Source organism: Gymnogyps californianus, chromosome 6 (genome assembly GCF_018139145.2).
Source record: "Gymnogyps californianus isolate 813 chromosome 6, ASM1813914v2, whole genome shotgun sequence".
NCBI lineage: Eukaryota > Metazoa > Chordata > Aves > Accipitriformes > Cathartidae > Gymnogyps > Gymnogyps californianus.
In genome coordinates this window covers 24,746,723-24,760,147 of record NC_059476.1, presented here as the reverse complement: position 1 = coordinate 24,760,147, position 13,425 = coordinate 24,746,723, and the positions used below count along the sequence as shown (strand labels likewise).

Genomic DNA, 13,425 nt, shown 5'->3' with positions numbered 1-13,425 from the left:
TAACAAGACAGATCTTCTCACCTACAGATCTTCAAGGGCTAGACATTATTAGCCACATATTACACATGGGAAATCTTGTGATTTAAAAAGGGCTTTGCAATATCTATGGACTACAAGGTCTGAGTATGCTGATATTTATGGTGAGTATTATGGCAAGATATTTATTAAATGATTTTGCCCGAGCAGCTACATTATTTAGAAACATGAAAAAAACACATTGTCCTTAACCAACATAGTCCTGCCTATAAAAACTTTGGTGCAAGTATGATTAGTCTGGGAAGATGAGAGCATTTCTGCTGGTATAGCAGCTGTTATAAACTGTCTCCACATTAGAGTGCTTATGCCAGAGAGAAGTGTAAATCCCCGGGAGGGTTTTCCACAGCAGCTGTATCAGCAACATCCTTCTATTGTGGACAAAATCTAAGTGCCCTTAGCTTTTGTTTAAGTCAAACATTTGCAAGGATTAGTACCGGTGGTTTTATCTTGTTCATATTGCTAAAATGATGTTTCATCAGTCAAGCCCTACCTGCTACCACGATGGTCTGTATATGCCTTAGAAAGAAATAGTGTCTACCTCTATTTCTCCAACTTAGAAATTTTTTCTAAAACAGCACTCATTCAGAGAATTTAGTATTTCCTTAAGTATTCTACCCTTAATTAAAGGAAGAAGAAAAGAAAAAGGAAGATCTTCTTTCTTTTGACCAAATCAGACAGTCTGAAGCACACTTACCAAGCAGGTGACCCAGCATACTGCTGACTGAGCATTAGCCCCATGACTAGAAGGATTAAAACCACACCACAAAACCTGCTCAGCCCTGTCTTTAAGGCACAGTTCTATTCTTTAAAAAGAAACTCAGAAAACACCATGAAGATCTCAACTAAAGCAGATGTGCCCTGATAAAGGGGAAAGGTCTTTTCCTCTGTTGCACCAAGGCCAATCCAGGATCTGTCTTATGTCCCATAGCCTCTTTCATATGAACTTCCAGAGCTTGTTTTTGGAATCAGTCAATTCCTGTTTCAAATAAACCCAACAACAAACAAGGCTGGCAGGACTCAGCCCTTCTGCCTCCTAAACGGCTAAAGAATCTATCACAAAGTTGTAAATAGCCCAATCTGCAAGGCATACCATTAACATGTTTAATATGTTATCACCGAAAATCTGTGCAGAAGCATTTTTGCAAAATACTTTTTTAATCTAAGTACACAATTGCTAAGCACAATGTAGCACACAAATTTACTTTACACAGATTTTTAGGATATGGATTAGCTATGCTGTAAAAACATTTTTACTTTTTTAAATGATAATTGTTACTTGCAGAATCAAAAGTAGCCTTCAGGTTCCTGTCCTGTTTGCAACCCCTGCTATTTCAAAACACCTGTAACCTACAGTGTAGATCAATGCCATTCAGTACAGTTCAGTTTTTGAGCTAAGAGGAAGCATATATGAATCCCCTTGCACTATGCATACATATTTAAACATTCTATAATTTTAGTGCAAAAGTTACTGGCTTTGAAATAACAAGCACAAATGTGATCATTTCAGAGTGCTCATTTCAAAGCAATCATTACTCATAACTTTTTGCACGAAAAAAAAGTTTTGTATTTAAACAACTGCACTGTCCCTGTTACACACGTAAATGATAAATGAAACTGTAATTTCAATTTCAGACCAAGTAGTGGGCTACCATAAATAGCTTAACTCAGCTGTCAAGTTACAAACATGCACGTAGTTTTTGCTGTTAAAAAATTAACGTTCTTCATGTAAAGCAGAGCACAATTACTGTAGTATTTATATGCGGTTTTTAATGCAGCAGTTGACGACATAGACACAAAGAATACACATTCCAGGGTTATGCAGACTACAACATCTCCACATGTTAATGAGATCAACTCCTTTGGAAGAAAGGTGGAACCCCAAATTTCAATCAACTGTACACAGAGTGGTGACTATCAATTTATTATAAATTTTGGTAGTCAGCATCCAAAATAAGCAAGTTACCTCAAATTAGAAAAATTCACAAATTTCAAGTTGTAGTCTTTAGAACAGTCTTAAATTAATGATTTTTTTTAAGCCCTATCAGAGAAGTACTGAAACAAAAAATAATTCAAGATATAACCAGTACTGTTTCAGTCAGAGCTTCTAACTCCTCGATTTGCTGGTGCTTTAGTTTTGAGATTTTGCTCTAACAAAGTTGACATGGTAACAGACAAAATTCTTGTGCTCTCATAAAGAGGGCATCTAATAAAAACTGACATGCAAGAGGACCTGCAGTAAAAAATTCCCTTCAAATTGACTCACCTCACCCCTTACAGTATGAAGGCTTCCCTTTTTAATTTACATTTAAATAGTGTGTTAAGTCTGCCCAGACTTTACATATGATTTGAGACTCAGTGTCCCCAAAGGCAGAGGCATCTGGGAGCAGAGGTCTCTGCAGCGGTCTGCAGGTGGCATGGCGAGTCCCTGTCCCTGGTGGAAGAGCTGGCCCTGGCAAATGCCTCTTCTCACTGCTCCCCAGCCTGCTACAAAGCCCGATTCAGCCTTTGCAGACAAGTAGCTTGCAACCAAGAGACTGATTTAGTATTTCAACAGATTTACAAATTCTACTAATGAAATAAAAGCATGCCCTTTCCCCTCTTTTCTTCCCCACCTAAAAAGCAATACACTTTTAAAAGGGTAATGCAATCACAACCATTATGTCAATGAAAATTACATGCTGGGTTTATCTCTGTAGGTATCTGTCAAATGCAAAGCGCACACAACATTTTTGGAGTAATAATGATGTTTTATCATTTTAATTACAAACACTTCGAAAAAAATCCCTAAAGTGTACCAATTGGGGTGGTCTGAATTAACAGTAGCTTGATAGCCCAAGGGTAGCAAAAATAGATTGAGCTACCAAATTTCATAGTAGTTTTAGCAGCTGTCTTCTTGCCTCAGGGAACCTGGGTATTTAACAAAGCAGACAGCTTGGCATTGGCATCTGATTAGTAATGTGGTATTGTTGGACAGAATACGCGCAGTTCTATTGTTTCACTGTTTGATTAGGAATTTGGAGAGCTATGGCATCATTTAGCTTTTATAGTTAGCTTCTACATGTTCACTTACAGGTACTGTAAAACGATATTTTCTCACTTATCACTTGCTGCAAGTAGGGAATATTGTCTTGAACATGATCGATGAAACATGACAGGATTTAAATGTCAGGGTCAGTTGCCTCCCCATTTCTGTGCCAAAATTTGTTGAACTGACTGCATAAGTTTTTCTAATTGGGAGGAAAAGTGAATAAGGGGAAAGCCTGTTCTTCCCTTACCACAGGATACAAATTATTTGGAATTTAAAATAATTTTAATACATCATTTATTCCAGTTTAACTTTACAAGGGAAAATTTCTCTTCACAAAAGAAGTCTCAGAGGAAAAATCCAGCTGTTGGGGTTTCTGGGAGAGGGGGATTGATTTTTATTTTTCTAATCTCACAGTAGCCTGACAGTTTGGATAACCACTGGGGGTAAGAGAATCTCCAGTTCAAAACCAATCTGCTTAATGGTAAAAATCTTAGTTAACGTGCTTTATCTAAAAACGCTTGATCTCGGGGAATAACCTTAGCACAAACAACAATATTACTCTGAGGTTTGCGTTTGAACTTCATACAGCCAAAAAGACCCCCCACGTGGCTCTTCTCTCCTTCGTTCTTTAAGTATACATCACAAATTATTGGTGCTTGTTGGCAGAGTTCAAATCACTGAACTCATTGCAAATAGTCTACTTCAGCTAGAAGTACATTCTTTTACTCTATCAAATCCATCTGAGGTAATAAGACTTGATGTTTTATTCAACAGAGCTGAGGAAAATTGTTGCACAATAGGTTAATTCAAAATGGCAGCATAGAAAATGCATCTGTCAGTGGGGATCAAATTACAGGGCAAGCTCCTCTCAATGCTTAGAAAAACAAGTCTGCAGTTCTACAGATTATGTGCATGTGTGTGTTTAAAGGGGTGGGAAAGGAGCTAAATATCTGAGCTAACCTCCAATTAAAGTCAATCATAAAAACAGCCAATTTAATGAGTACGGATTTCTTTGGGTAATTATAACACCAACCACTTTTTTTCTCCCTCTCTTTTAAATCTGTAATTCTGCCTTCTTGTTATTGCTTGCTTTGTCATTAATCGCCTCAGGAACTTGATTTCCTAGCAACAGACTCTGCCACCAAACATTTGGCTCCTGTTCAACATTTTCTTTGTGAAAAATGGCACTGCTATTGCCGCCTGGCTGTTGCAGCTAGACTGGCTGTGTAAGTGCTCTAATAATGCATTCTTCTAAAAAACACCTAAAAATCACATGATAAAAGGAGGGATGACTGAGCTTCACTAATTGCTGTGCTGAAGAAGTGTATCTGCAATTTAAGGGCTACTGGGGTAGGAGGAAAATGACAGGAAAGGAAACTTGTATAGTCTTCATATAAATAAATATAATTAATAACATAGAGGTGATAATTTAGAAATAAATATTTTTACAACATTAGACAGATTCTCATGAGTTTTCTCTTACGGAAAAAGGAGGTACAATCTTTCTTAAAAGTTGATGATGCATTTTTCTACGTAAAGTACGAAGCATTCATCTTCGAAGAATGACATCTTGAGGATCAAACTTCGCAAAAAATAAGAAAAAAGTTTCTAATTCACTTTTCCACATAAGTTACTTGAGAAAACACTGGCAAAATTGTCTATGCATGAGAAGTTATACCTGAAATGGTAGCATAATGCACACCACATCCTAAATACATCACAGAATGACATAACACATGCTGGTGCCAGCATAGACAAAGCTCTTTTTCACATTTTGATCAAAGAAATAAAGCTGTGAATTTCTGTATTTATGAGAGAGAAAGTATTTTTCCCATATTTGTTTTGGAAACCAGTAAATGGCAGATTTGCTTCCTGGTTAGATACAGAGTCTATCATCTCTCCACAACGAATGCATCACACTTCAGCTATAACTTCCAGAAAACACAGTCCCTCAAGATGGTGGGTTTCAGGAAGGCGATGTTATCCCAGGCCAGCAAAAAAGACCACAACTAACTGTTGCTAGCTGCAGCTTCTTCTTTATGGTTAAGACATTCAGAATGGTGTTTTCCTGGCCATAAAACCTATTTGTTATTGTGAGAAATAGTTTTGCATGTCAAATGGCATACATGCTGATGCCAGAGCACTATGGCAAAAGTTATTAATGGAAAAAAAGCTATTGTGGAGTTATTCAAACAAATGTCTTTTTTAGGGGGTAGTTTGATTCCTGCCAGCGTCTACCTCTCTCGTTTTCCATGATGCACACACAGTCCTAGCACATCTCAAAGAAAAAACCTATCAGAATCCATTGTAAATTATTATACTCATCATAGCAGTAAATTACAATAAAAATGCCTTCATTGAATATGCCTCTGAAAGGAGATAGCACAAAAGAAATTTCATTTATACTTACATTGTTATAATAATCAGCATTTTTTCTCAAGCAGAATAGCCAAACCCCATGTAAAAAACTGTAGAATGTTATTTAAGCTTTGCTACACATTGCTGACATCAAGCTTATGTTTTGACAGACTCATGTTGAAACCAGATAATTCCGCCATCAAGCCCACTACACTACCACAGTATCTCTCTGCTTAGACAAGCACTTAGGCATTAAAAGAAAATAAATATAAAAATACCACAGTATTTGTTGAAACATACCAGGGTGGCTGGAGCTTTAAAAACTTCTCCTGCAGCAGATAGGTAAGTTACATTGGGTTCATTATGACATGCCGCAACACATGACATTTCCTACTTGAAACTCAGCCTAAGACCAGAATACCTGGTCTTGATCAGAACTGTCATTAACATCAAAATAAACTACACTTGCCATTAACTCTGTAAACACAAAAGAGATGCTGAAGGTGGTGAATGTAATTTAACCATGGGCTAACAAATCTAAGCAGTATTAGAAAATTTTATACTTAATGTGGTACAACTGAAGGTCATCACCATTGAGAAATTTCTATTATTGGCTACATAGACGTAGGAGAAAGGAATGGTTTAAACTTTTATGGATTGTGAAATAACAACAGCCCACGCAAAGCTGACTGAGTGAAAGTGTTATCTTCTCTGAATGAAAGGTTAGATGGCAATACTGAAGGTAAGCAACCCAAAATTCAGCTGCACAGAAATTAGTCTTAGAGCTACAAAAAAGCTTCATTGCTCCTCTACTCTCTACCTACAAAAGGTAGCATAGGAGCTGAAGCTTTCAGGCACTGTAAATTCAAAAAGCAAAGACGAGATCACAATGCATAAAGTATGGTGTAAAAATGGTCCCACATCTCTAATGAACACAGATAAGCATGAGCATCAGCAATGCCGTACCTATATGAAAGGGCTAGGCAAGGAGTCTACATAGATACTAATGAGAAAAGCTTTGAGAGACATCACTTATAACACCAGCTTTTTAAGCACACAAACTATATCCACAAAATACAGATTCAAATACAGTCGCTAAACAACAATCTACTGTTTTCCTTTGTACAGAAGAGACAAGCATTTTATTAAAGGAAGATCTGTTTGGTTTTTGGGCGCTACTTAACTGATCCATTCTAAGCTAAGACTCAAGTTACTACAGACTGGGAACCTAACTACAGTCAATATTGCCATTTCATATGCTCAGTAAAGGAAAGTATTTAAGGAAAAAAAAAACCAAAAAGAAAAACTGAAGCACAGAAGGAACTTTCAAGAACACTTATTACTTCAGCACCAAGATAATATTAGCATCAAATGACAGCGTTTCACCCACCTAATGCCTCCAACTGCAAACATTACATGAATGCAGGTGTTGGACTGAAGAACAAATTGAGTAAAGCTACATAACTGGCAGAAATAAGGATGGCTAACTGGAACAAGAGAAAACACACATCTGGGAAGCACCACACTTGCGGCAATAATGTTCAAACACAGGCAGAAAGTTACAATTCAGCTGCCTGTATGAGCAAGCAGTATCAGTTGTCACAGAGTTACGATTTCACAAGGTTAAGCGCAGCTTTTAATGAAGGAAAGCATTTTCTTCTTTTCCATTTTATTCCCATTATGAAAGGACAAGTGCAAAATTCCTTACATACAGTAACACAGAGGTGCTCATTGGAGTCAAATGACAACTAAAATTCTCCTCAGTTTTTCTGCTCTCCTAAGTAACTCTTATCAGCAGATTATTTTTTAATCAAAAACTTTGACAATAAAAGTATCTTTGCATTCCAGGCCTTCATAAGATTGAAAATTAACAGCTATATATTGCAAGTTGCATTAAAAATGTTAAAATGTTTGTGTGCAATGTCAAAGAAACTGAGTACCAGCAGCTCCCATAGATTTCAGTTGGCGCTAAAGACACTGATGATCTTAAAAAACAAAACCAAAACCAAATAACAACACAAAAACCCCACAACCCAACATGTGCTATAGAATTCTTAGAGATGCCTACATAAATACAGTACTACCATCAGTTTATTAAATGCCTCTGAAAATAAGGCAAACAAGGTGCCCAAATAAGGAGTTTTATCACCTAAGTTTGTAAGATGCAACTCTAACACATAAGAATTCTAAAATGCAAGTCCTGACAGAAAGCATAGATTCACAGAAAGAAAGAAAAAAGAAAAAAATGAAACACTCCCCCCCTCCCCTCCCAAAACACAACTTAAGGTTATTTTCATGTCAGGTTGTGTCCCATTCACAATTTCAGAGACAGAATGACAGTGTTTAGTGTTATCATAACTCTCAACTTATTCTGAAATAAGGGAAATGTCTGAGGAAGAGACATTTTCTAGCCCCAGTAGGAACCAAATAAAATCCCTCACAGTGAATTCTAATCAGACACCAGCAGCACAGCTAGCTGATCCACAGTGAAATGAATATGACAGACTGGAAGATATGATGTCAATGGTAGAAATTACTGCAAGTATATGAATTATATCTGGAGAAGGAAAAGAAATTGCATAGAGTTTGACAGTACATGTAATCTATCTTAAATGATACAAAGTAGAGTAATTTTAAAGGATTAAAATACACCTTTAAAGTTTACCATCTTTGAGAAAGCTGGGGCAGCCTCTGTATTTTGCTTCTATCTTTGATTTACAGGGTGCTATTCTTTGCTAGTCTTTCTGCAATTTGTCTGCCGGATCTGATTACCAGATGGCTAAAATAAATGTATTGTGTTCATTCATGGTAACAGAAGTTGTCTTTAAGGGCTCTGTCACGGCTTCACTATCTTTTCCTTTGTACCTACTCCTCCCTCTGTGAATTGATTAGATTTCAGAGCTAAGTTTCATCTGAAGGCTATTCTGCCGAATGCTCCATTGAAAAGCATATCATCTATTCTAGGAAGCACGTACAGATGACCACAGGATATCACAGACCTGTCCTAAAGCAACAACTGCCCTACTCTGCCAAGAAAATAGATTGTTTGATAATCTCAGGATACGGATGTCCAGAATAAGTATCTGTCACTAACATAATTCTAATGCAATCCAAGAAATAGGTGACAGTTGGATAGAAAGAAGGAAATGAAAAGCAACGTATGCACAGTGCAAAGCCAAGGAAGGTAGTAACAAGACTGAAGTGAAGACAGACAACAGTGGACAAATTAACGACTCAGAAAGCTACCTTATACCTCAGGAGTGGTAATTGTTCACTACATGGTTTTGTTTGATCTGGTAAACTGCTACAAACCTGCAAGTAAAGAAGCTAAATGAAAGAAAAGGGCATGAATTCACTCTAGCATGAGGGAATGTGTACAGTTCTACACATTGTCTCCTTTCCTTAAGTTACACATGCAGTCTGTAATCTGAAGTGATAACAATGTCCTACAAATCTCTTAGACGAACCCATCCTTGAGTGCTTTTGCTACAGGTGTGAACCAGGTTCTTTGCCCAACAGATCTCCTGCAATCAGATGTTTCCCTAATCTGAATTCCATTTTGCAAGTATCTAATACAATTTATTAGCACTTCAGTGTTATTTATTTATCCATTAACATATGCACATCTTGGGTTTTATTTTCAGTTTAGTACAATAATTCTCTGTCTCTTAGTCAAAGCTTGGATGTTGTAGAACTGGTATCTGAAGAACAGCTTTTAATATATATGAAAATCAGTGTAGTGAATCACCTAGTCAAAATTTAAGTGATCAAACTGACTGAACACAGAAGAGTGGCTTCAGAACTAAAATAAGATGAAGGCTATATCTTAAAAAACCCAAATCTGTTTTTCACCTCATGTAACGTTTCCCACTTTTCCTGAAGCATTTCCACTAAGTTTAATTTTTCTAAATTGTATATTGGAAGCTTCATTGGTAATTATATATAAGCATGGTAAAACTATAAAAAACTTAGTGCAGTATAGCTTTTGGTAACATTTGTCATTCTTCTCCTTTATTTAAACTATACTCTTAGCCTTTCAATATTTTTTTAGCCAATAGCATTCATTCCTAAGCACGGCATTTGGAACAGACGGAGGTATAATTATTGGGAAATTAAAAACTCAGAACATTTGAAAAACAGAAATAAAAAATGAGTAGACAATACACCTACGTATTTTTTTAACCGCAGCACAAACATATAGTCATAGCAGTGGGATGTATTTTCTTTGTATACTGAGAAGGATATAAGTATTTTTTGACAGTTATAAAGGGGCAGTCTTGGCCATACACAAGAATCAATAACAAACATGTAAAGCCTACAGCAGTGCACACTAACAGGCTGTAGGAGACATTAACACTAGCTAAAAGAAATAACTGTATTTTCAATGAACTTGTTCCTCCTGGATAATCAATTTTTTACACTTCTTACCAGCTGTTCCCACATAGCTCAGGTAGTGGAATGGAAGCAGCTGTCATACAGAATCCATATATTACATGCATGTTATAAGCTTTTAATCTATCATAGATGTTTTATGTTTGCTAATTTTGATCAGTCATATCAACTTGAGAGCAAGACGAAAACAAATTCACCACTTCTATTTAGGCAAGATGTAATCTACACAAATACACTAATCTGGCTTGATTCATTCTGGATGGTAAAAAGAGAATACTAATTGTGACTCTACTAATGCCCCATCCTCAAACCCCCTTTATTCCAGAAGTAAGATTTCATCATTAAAATCAGTTTGCCCTACCGCCCACATTCAAGAGATTTGTCACAATCATTGTTTCTGAAATATTGAGTTATAAGGTGCCGTAGTAATTACTATGGAATAAATAGCAATTAAGATTGTTCACACAAATAAGCTCAAACTGTTTGCAGTGAATAATTATGCTAATAGTGTTTTTCTACATAATTTGTGCATCCTTCACAACAATTTACTAGAAAATGTGAAATGTAAATTTGATGCACTACTACAAAAGCTCTGAAAATGTTTAGTTCTTTTGATTTTTCCCCCTAATTTAAGAAAGCACACAACTAAAACATACTTCTACATTTGTATGTTTGAATTCAAAGAAATCAAACTATGCTGAAATTGAAGCAGTCATTTTCTTTCATTGTATTCCTACGAAATCATCCTAAACCATATGCAACAGACATGCTCATTGCTTAAACCTCACAATGTTGTAACACAAATTCTAGCAATTTGAAAGAAGCTGAACTTACTGCTATATAATAAACTTTGGCCTTTTCCACCAACTTCCAGTTCTTCTCCAAGTCAAGATGCTTTTCCTTCTTATAGCAATTAGCAGCAGCGAGGTTAGCTACAAGAGACCTGAAAGTGATTAAAAACCAGGCATTAGATCCTCTTTAACTCACACTACTGCAAATTTCTCAAAGAACAAAACTTCTCAAAAATAAACAAAGATTCTAAGGAACATAAAAGTAATTAACAAAGAGCGCCATAAAACATACATACTTTATTTGACCATTTTGTAATATTTAAATAATATATTTCAAATCATACATTAAATACAATTTAAATTTAAACCACATATTAAATAATGTATTTTAAATCCAGCTACATAGTTTATGTAACCTATCATTATTATGTTCACGTGCCTTCCTTTGCTTAGAATTAACCTTTGTTGCATTTTGTGATCAACTTCCTCTGCATGGTATAGCATCTGCAGATTTTCATTAAAGCTCTTCTAGTACCTAACACCTAAAGGAAAGTAGCTAGTCCAGTTTATCTTCTGGAAACTATTTTCCCTCACTAGAACCAAAAAGTTGATGGATATGTATGTCTTCCCCTTATCATTTTCCAATGAATAGTTATATTATTTTAAAAGGGGTTTGCTTGGATTTTTTTTCCCCATTGGGTTCATATTTTCCTTTAGCAAATGAAAAAGGGTCACGTTGCTACTTTTAGTTGATGAACTGTTAAAAAAAAACTTTGGCTTAGCTGTGTATTACTGGAAAACTACCAAAAACTCATTTGTACTTCATTCTTTCCTACAAAGTTATAACACAAGCCATGGGACACAACTGCCATTAGCAAGAACAAAAATACTTGTATCATATTTACTTTGTTACGTATAAGATACATTCTATTTTAAATCCTCCTCTTCAGCCATTCAATTCAGCCTTATGAAACACACAAAACTTACAGATGTACTCCTAAAAACAGATCATAAAAAGATGGTTATACCCTAGCTCTCCACTCTGGCTACTATGACCAAATCCTTCTGTACAATTTTATTATGAGAATGTTTAATAACATCCAATATTTAGAGAAGGGGAGTTGGGGAAACAGACATTTCCATGCTGGCATGCAGAGTTTTAAATTTAATTTTCAAGATTTAATAGTCATAGCATGCACCTTTAACATTAACACATCACTGTTTGTGATATTTAAGTACATTAGTCAGATAAATAATGTGTAATTACACATACAACATATGGCTATTGAAAACTTTTGCCTTCTCCAACGTACATACAATTGATGTTGTATGTATCATCTTTTTCCATATAAATGTTACTACAATCCAGAGACAATGGGTCAGAGTGAATTGCTAATCTGCTTCTAATGAGTTATGCTTCTGCCTCCAGACTGAGCACCATGTACAGGTGTTAGGAGGTATGTAAACTAGGAATTCCTAAAAATTTATTCCACCTCAAACAGAAATGGTGATAGTGGAAAGATGCTCTTTGTCCTATTCAATAAAAAACAAACAAAAGCCCAAAAGAATCTGTTATGAAGACAGCAACCAAGTCTCCCTGTAAAATTCCTGAAGCACTCGTCACTGACAATCCCTGTAATTTAAACAGATCAAGTATAGAAAAATTAAAACAAAAAGTTAGACTAACTTTTTCTGAATATATCAAAATATATAGCACAGTTCTGTGTCATTTCATCCCAGGAATATTCTTGGGGCTTCTCTCTTTAATTCTAAAGCCTAAAGGCAATGACAACTAACGTGAATTTGGAAAATTAAAAAAATAATAATTTATAAACCAATAGACCAAGCCCCTGTAGCAGTAAAAGTAACAGGGCAAGACGTTTCATTCTTGACGAATATTATCATTTCAATGACAAGAAATCCACCAGAGAACCAAGTAAATCCAAGAAAGACATGTGCATAACGGCAGTAATTTTCTGTAAGCCAAATTTAAAAAGCAAATTAAATCTTTCAGCTTTGGCAAACCCTAAATATCCATCAAGGACCTAGCTGAAAAAATCTTGTCTATCTACGTATGTTGCTAAGTGAAAAGCTATTATGTTCCAGAAAACTAAGCAAAGACTCTCTATATGTTTCCTTTCACTTACCACATGCCCCTGAAAGTGTAAACCTAGCTCTCTGTGGCTACATTCAACTGTAGAGATGCTCTGCACATGATGTGTAATAAAAGATTGTTACACTGAAGACAAAGCACCAAGCTTTTCCAAATTAAAACTGTAAGTCTAAAAGCACTAAGTTCAACATGTGGGACACAGAGAAGGTAGGTTTTTTTCCAATGAAATACGGTAATTGGAGACAGCCACAGTGCTTCAAATCAAACAGCTTAATGGAGCCTCTGTGCATGTGGGTACTTCTGAGCAGAATGCACAAATCAAAGTCACAGATTATGACGGAGTGTAGGTACTACTTTAGAGTTTAATCATGTGTTAGGATTTTCTTGAAAAGCTCTGAGAAAACAAAGCGTATTAGTATTGCTAAGCTAGAGAATTCAGAGTGGCAATCACGAATTAGCTCAGAACCCTTTCCTGCAAAAAGCTAGACAGACTTAGCAGAAACAAGAAACGTTCACATCAGGGCATCTGGAACATAAATATACACAGCCACTTACTGGGAAAAACAGGAGTGCTATTAGCCAGCTCCTCCAAAAGAGACAAGAAAGCTGAATTACGTGAAGAAGAAAGTTAGCACGTACCTCAACTGGGACAAGAGATTAATCAATAAATAGAGTTATCAACTGGGGCCAGCTTGAAGTGATTCTTA

The 13,425-nt window shown here is 36.0% G+C and overlaps 1 protein-coding gene across 2 annotated transcripts in view; it reads right to left on the bottom strand.

Annotated features, from left to right (window-relative positions):
- ADK (adenosine kinase) overlaps positions 1 to 13,425 on the bottom strand; it is a 302,396-nt gene that overhangs the window by 142,164 nt on the left and 146,807 nt on the right. For both annotated transcript variants that reach the window (XM_050899225.1, XM_050899226.1), the window contains exon 6: positions 10,649 to 10,757. In XM_050899225.1, coding sequence (XP_050755182.1) covers positions 10,649 to 10,757 — 109 coding nt within the window. The remainder of the gene's footprint in view (positions 1 to 10,648; positions 10,758 to 13,425) is intronic.